General features: G+C 38.1%; 1 protein-coding gene across 3 annotated transcripts in view; it reads left to right on the top strand.

Annotated features, from left to right (window-relative positions):
* Positions 1-2051, top strand: part of EIPR1 (EARP complex and GARP complex interacting protein 1) — a 168808-nt gene extending 166757 nt beyond the window's left edge. For all 3 annotated transcript variants that reach the window (XM_065587747.1, XM_065587745.1, XM_065587746.1), the window contains one exon: positions 1713-2051. In XM_065587747.1, the coding sequence (XP_065443819.1) occupies positions 1713-1887 (175 nt within the window). In that variant the 3' untranslated portion in view covers positions 1888-2051. The remainder of the gene's footprint in view (positions 1-1712) is intronic.
* The last annotated feature ends 5363 nt before the right edge of the window (positions 2052-7414 follow it).

Here is a 7414-nt window from a genome sequence, read left to right on the forward strand (position 1 = left end):
AAGAGACATCTGAAACCTTCAGAATAATGGAGTTTTGGATAAGTGGGTGAGCATTGCGTGAGGCACATTGCTATCTGGGGACATGACCAACTTTTTCTTAACCAGCCGTGTCATTTAAGAAGTCAGAAAACACTATAGAGGAGATGAAATGTGCATTGTGGGCTTACTAGATCTGTTATTAGATGGAGTGTATCAAAGTACACTTTCAGGAGTTCTGCAGCATACATCCTACTCTTCACAGTTAACCAATAAGCTGTATGTCGTCTCTTCTGTGTCATTTATGGTCGTTTCCCTGAAATAGTATAAGTAAAAGATGATGTCTTTGAAACCAAACATCAGAAATCAAACTGCAGTTATTAGAGAGTTGCATTAATTATTGAATTGAATTTAAATTTAATTGTGATATTAAATTCACAGCTGGTTGGGCTAGTTAGGTGCACTGGCACTAATACTACATGCAGCCCTGCAAATCATACAAATTCAGTACCAGATTTGTTTTTACTTTTGTTGTTGAAGAGATTCATGCTTTGAACACTTGGAGACTAGAGGAAAAGGGCAGAGGCAGCCAACAACACTTCATTTCTATCATAGCTGTATCCGTTAAGTGATTGAGTAGTATTCATAGGGTTCCCTGTCATATCCTTCTGGTAGGAGGATGGCAGCTGTAATATAAGTCTGTTTCTGGGAGGTAGGGGGATGCTTCTGAAAGCTTCACTGATTTTCATCAGCCAGGAGAGAAATCTGATGTCATCCGCTGAAAACTCAATACCCACCAACCCACAGAATAACGTACTGAAGTAGCATCTGATAAAAAAAAGGGATTGGAAGAAAAGGAGAGTGCATTGCTAGTATCATACTATCAATCCATATTGTGTACTTTGGAAATTAAAGAATTATGTGCATCGATTTTTAAACATTTGTGGTATAAAAGACTATATCTGTCTCTTAACACTCAATTACCATGTGCTCAGAGGTGTTAGGTGATATATAAGGTGAAAAAACAAGAAAGCTTCTCCATTGGAGCCAATATTATACTTCTGTGGAATGGACAGGAGACGAGGTTAATATGGTGTCTTCCACTGCTCTTGAGATTATGTGCCCAATTCTGCAGCACTCCCATGGGAACTTTGCCTGAGTAAGGACTGCAGGATCAGGCCCACTGCATCAAAAGGCACTCAGGGTCAGATTGAGTTCTGTCCCTTAGTTGTTTACATTATGCATTCAGCCATAAAGCTAGTTTTGACAGATTCAAAATTCACTTAAACAAATAAATAAATAAAAGGATAAAAATCTGGGGGAGGTGAGTTTGAGTTAGACCATATGTTAATCTGAGGAAAAAATTATTTAATGATTTGCTTTTTTGTCATGCTCTGTAGCTTACATAACATTTTTTAAAAACATGGAGGTGCTTAGAGTAGGCAATATGTTGCTTCTTCCATGAGACCTAGAACTTCCTTGAACTGTGAATAACTGACATTTTAGGTAGTGAAAATGACACTCCCCATTCTCTACTAATGGCTATTTTAATATTGACATGATCATGCTATATTTTATAAAATCTAAGCATTAGTGGTTGGCATGAGTATAACGGTGTGTCCACAGAGTCCACTGCTGTACAGTAAATCAAGGCGTGTATATCTTTCTTTGTTTGTGACATTTATAGTGCCTTATAAATCAGGTACAGTCACTGCTCTTTACTATTTTTATTCCAGGACTAAAGAGCCCCTTCAGGACAGCATAATAGCTACCTATGAAGAACATGAAGACAGTGTATATGCAGTGGAATGGTCCTCAGCAGACCCATGGCTTTTTGCTTCTTTGAGTTATGATGGGAGACTTGTTATTAACAGAGTTCCCAGAGCACTTAAATATCATATACTGTTATAATTTGTTTGGATTATGATATAATCATTATCTTGGCATCATTTTTAGAAGCTTTAAATATATTGATAATTGTTTAGTTGTCTAAGTACAATACTTTTTTGTTCAGTGTTAACATTTAAACATAATTAATACATAAAACAATAAAATAAACTTGACTAAAAGTGAAATTGATGTTTTCATTGTCTTTGCATTGTTGGAACGGTGGTGGTATATTTTCCTGAAGTTGTGTTAGTGTGATTTTTATAATCACTCTAATGAGGTGATGATTCTTATCCAATTGTTGTAAACTCGTCTGTTTCTTGATGTATATAGCTGAGTATACCACTGCATTACTACAGTGTTATGCCAGTGTAATTGATTTCAATGGAGTTCTTGTACCAGTTTACAAAAATTGGGTAAGGCAGTGGGTACCTAAGGGTAAAGGGATCTACTGGCTTGCAAGAGTAGTATTTTTTCTTCTTTCTTTTCAACATAAGCAGCCCACTGTTCTTAGCTAGGGACCATATTCTCTTAACTCTTCTGGCTCATTCCTTAATGATTATAAATATAGTGGGGAATGGTCTGAAGAACATTCCTAATTCACTTCCACATTTTAAACCATTCTTCCTTCTTTGCTTATCCTAACCAGAAATGTTCAGGGTGAGGATGAAGTCATGCAGATAGCTACAATCTATTACTTTCATTCAGACTGCCAGCACAGAGAGCGCCATGAAAAATATTTTGCAGCTAAACCGTACAGGAATGTTGACAACATACTGTGCTGTGATTTGGCAATTGTACGCAACATTATGTGGCATTTTTGTTATAAATGATGATTTCTCTGTCTAACCAAAAATCTCTTTTAGAAGTTGGTTGTCTTTTATTTATTTTAATATGCATGCCAATCTCACTGTAGCTACACCATTGTTAATTTGAAAGTCTCTTCAATGGGTGCAAGAAATCTGTCTCCTCTATCTTTCTTGGCTCAGTGCCATTCCACAATGTGCTTGCATGATGTAATGGGCTTCCACTGAGCACAGACCATGCTTTGCCAAATCATCTTCCATTTTTGGCACCTAGGTCAGCTACTGCTGTGACTTGCCTGTTATAAATCCTTAAGATTGATGGAAGGAGAATGCACTGGAAATTTGAAATCTAGATGGAGGGCACGTAAAATAAGACTACACTTATTGACCTCCTCAGATTGCTCTTGTGCTGCTTGCTTTGCTGTCTGTTGTATTTAGGTGCTTTGACCAGAACTCAGTGATTTTTTTAATGCCCCTCTTGCCTTCTCCACACTATTGTTTCCAGGTAACTTCTGTACCTCAGGGATGTGTGAACTGCTTCTGCAATGGTAGCCAATTGTACAGTGAACAACATAGTGTAAGACTAAGCTGAAGAATGCTGTTAGCAGGGAATAGAAAGATCAATACCAACTTCCTCCTATTATTTCTGCTGTTGCTATAGTGACTGCTGGTGTTGCTGGTGAGGGGCAGCCTACTACTAACCTTTACTTGTCCTTACTCAGTAGCTGGATCGAAATACATCCAAACATGATTTTTTGTGTAGACACTGCTGCTGATATGCGATCTCACTATGAAAACGTGACTGATTGTATAGGCCAAAGTGGCCAGAAAAAGATAACAGTTGAATTCCATGCACGGCTGTCTCAAAAGTTTGTGTAGAAAAACCTGTAGGAGTGAAATAATTATAGCCAATTAGTTCTTATTGGTTTTTGCTTGTATTACTCTGGTGCCCATATCTCCTTCATAATGAATGACACTCTCAAAAATTCAGACTTTTCTAAAGTTTAATATCTCAGCTATTTCAAACTGCATCAGCCTGAAACCGAGCCTAAGCTACCAACCCTTATACACTTGGCTTTAACAAAGAATGCTTTCCAAAGAGTAAAATATGTTTTAAGGTTTTGGTTGTCAAAAATCAGGAGTGGGATATACTTTCATAGGTGGCTTTAAAATTTAAAACCACAAATTTTAGCTACAAAAATGGTTATGTTTTGGACATGAAAAACTGCAGTCTGTTCTTAATATGTGCTACTTAACTTAAACACTTAGCTGCAGAGTATTTATACACCAGTCACTTGAAGTGGGATTTCATCAACAAAGTCAATATGATGGCAAAGCAATTTCATTGCAGCTATGAGAAAATCATGAAGCAAAATTGACTACATTTGTTGTTTTGGATGTTTTTAACATATGGGCCACATCCTCTGTTGGACTAATTTGATGTATTTACATTGCCTTCAGTGGATCCGTGTCAGTTTACCCAACTTAAGAATTTGGCCCATTACATTTAAAACAAAACAAACTATTCACCTGGTTTAGTTATACTATTTTTTCCATAAATAATGAGTACATTTCACTTAAAGCAAAGAGAGGTGCACCACAATGAAGGGAGGGGGACGGGAGGATCAAATTTAAATAGTTTGCTGTCGTGTCTAAAACTGATCCTAGCCGCATGATCAGCACTCGCAGTAACGTGAAAATGAGTTTCAAAAAAGAGAAATAACATTAGTATTTAAAATACTATAGAAATAGAAAATGTACTTAGCAAAAATCTTCAACTTATATTTATTGCTTTCTAATTTCATTTTTGAGAACGGGATGGAGGTGTGGATTGTGGAAGGGGAAAAATGCACCCAAGGGATAATGGAATGGTAAGTACTCTATAAGACAAGAGGAGAATTAATTTTTTCATACTTTCAAGCTTTCACATTTCCCTTCTCTTCCCTACCACACACTCTCACTGCACTTTTCTTTCTGACAGCCCTCTGGTTCAGTTGTAAGTTGTACTCTAAGGGAACGTAGAAAACCCTTGCATCTCAATCAGAGGTAAAATTCTTTCAAAACCCCTGTATTGTTTATGGAAATTGCTTTGTTAGAAAACCCACCCTTTTTCACTCACTGGCAGATATGCTATGGAGTAGAGCTGGTCCAGAATTTTTCATCGAAAAAGCCGATTTGTTGAAACCAAAATATGGAAATGTGTCTGTTTTGACAAAACTGTTTGTCCAGAATGTTTCTCGGGCTCAGGATGGAATTTCACATCAAATCAGGAGAGACCGACTGACCGACCCTAGAATAGACAAAAGCCTAGTGGTTCAGAGCATTCACCTGGGAGGAAGGAGACCCAGGATCAAGTCCCTGCACTGCCTGATTCAGATCAGGGTATCCCACATCCCAGGCAAGTGCCCTAAACTGGTCACTGGGCTATGGAATCAGTGTTTTTCTCTGGCCCAATGAATACTTATTTATATGAAGTGAAACAGCTCCAACAAAAGATGATGAGAGAAACTGGCTCCATAGCCCAATGGCTAGCTCAGGGAAATCACCTGGAAAGTGGGAAATCCAAGTTCAAGTCCCTGAACCAAATGAGACAGAGCAGGTACTAAAACCTTGTCTCCCATATCCCAACAAGTGCCCTGACCACAGGGCTTTTGGCTATTCTGGGATAGGGCTCAAGGGAGAAAATGCTAAAAGTCTCAATTTCATTCTGCATTGAAACAAAAACAAATTTCAAAACCTTGAATTTGTTTGTGAAATGGAACTGCTTTCCTGTCAACCGACACACATCACCCAGATAGTTCTCTACGTGATCTCAGAACATTGGGCATTGCAGCATATCACTGAAAACCATTTGATATCAAAGTGTGGAGCCGACAAGAGCATAACCTTTTTAAACACTGTTCTTAATGGTTTGGTTTTGATTTTTGGTCTCGGAGAACTGCAAAAGAATTTTAAACTTTTTAAACTGAATTTTAGTATTACTGAAAGCGTCAGATCATCAGTGTTGGAGAATTAAACCTCTCTTTAGCAGGACTAGCAGTAAAAGCTTTCCACCATTGCTTCATTAATGTACATACTACAAAACTATTCAAATGCTTGAAAAGGCAGTTGGAGAGGTATTGATGTCATAGTCCATTTGAGTGAAGTGGATATGCAAAGAATTGTGAATATTCTTAATAAGCAATTTAGGCCTGTTCCAAAGCCCATTGAAGTCAATGAGATTGTCTTCTATTTGTTAAGATAGGTTTGAAACTTCACCCACCTTAAATAAAAATGTTAAATTCTAAAAAAAATTCCGTACTGACAAACTTTGCCTTAGTTAGTGCTAAAATTAGCTTAACCTATACTCAAGCTCATGAAGTTAATGAATTACTTGTCAACAGTAAAGCTAATGAAAAATAAGTATTGATGGCATGGGTAGCCTTGACATTTGCTCTAAACCCATTCTCCTTATTTCTGGCACACATTTTTAATCCTCTCATTTTGCAAAGGCATGTAGAAAAGAAGATATATGAAGTGGATTAAGAACAATGATAGAACTGGAAAAGAGTAATAGTATCAGGGTTATAATAGTGTTTGGCCACCTCAATGCAGCTGATAACTTCCAATATCTAGATCTATATTTGGACACTTCACTTTGAATTCTTAAATTTCTCAGCCTGGCATATCTCTAAATATACTGAAGTTTACAACCTGAGTGTGTGACGGGTTGACTCACAGAAACCCCCTTGGGAACTGCCAACTGATGTGCCAACACTACTACTGCCCCTGCTTCCCTGCCAGTTCGGGACTCCAGCACCCTGTCTTGCTGAGCCAGACACGCCAGTCTGCTCCAACACAGACCCACCCAGGGTCTCAACCACGTGCCTGAAAACTGCAGACTTAACCTGAAAGTAGCTTACAGAAGTGTTCCTGTCTTTAACACTCAGATGCCCAACTCCCAATGGGGTCCAAACCCCAAATAAATCCATTTTACCCTGTATAAAGGTTATACAGGGTAAACTCATAAATTGTTTGCCCTCTATAACACTGATAGAGAGATATGCACAGCTGTTTGCTCCACGCCCCCAGGTATTAATACATATTCTGGGTTAATTAATAAGTAAAAAGTGATTTTATTAAATACAGAAAGTAGGATTTAAGTGGTTCCAAGTAGTAACAGACAGAACAAAGTGAATTACCAAGTAAAATAAAATAAAACATGCAAGTCTATGTCTAAGGAAACTGAACACAAATAAAACCTCAACAGTTCCAGTAAGCTTCCTTTTACAGACTAGTCTCCTGCTAGTCTGGGTCCAGCAATCACTCACACTTCTGTAATTACTGTCCTTTGTTCCAGTTTCTTTCAGATATCTTGGGGGTGGAGGATAATGAGGCTTTGTTAAAACTGATGATACCCCAAAAAACAAGTAGGATGCTTTAGCCATCAGAAGACAAAATGGAGGGGTCTCCAAGGGGTTTAAGTAGACTTTCTCTTGTGGGTGGAGACCCCCTCCTCTCTCTCCTATGCAAAGTGCAGCTCCAAGATGGAGTTTTGGAGTCACACGGGCAAATCACATGTCCATGCATGACTGAGTTTCTTACTAGCCAAGCCACATTCTTGGGAAAGCTCCGATGTGGATTGGCATCTTCGAGTTCATTGTTGGCTTAAGTGGTTCTTGATTGAGCATTTAATTTGCACATTCCTTTCTCAATAGAAATCAAGCAAGTATACAGCCAATATTCCTAACTTCAAGTACAAAAAT

The sequence above is a fragment of the Chrysemys picta genome, chromosome 3 (genome assembly GCF_011386835.1).
Source record: "Chrysemys picta bellii isolate R12L10 chromosome 3, ASM1138683v2, whole genome shotgun sequence".
Lineage (NCBI taxonomy): Eukaryota > Metazoa > Chordata > Testudines > Emydidae > Chrysemys > Chrysemys picta.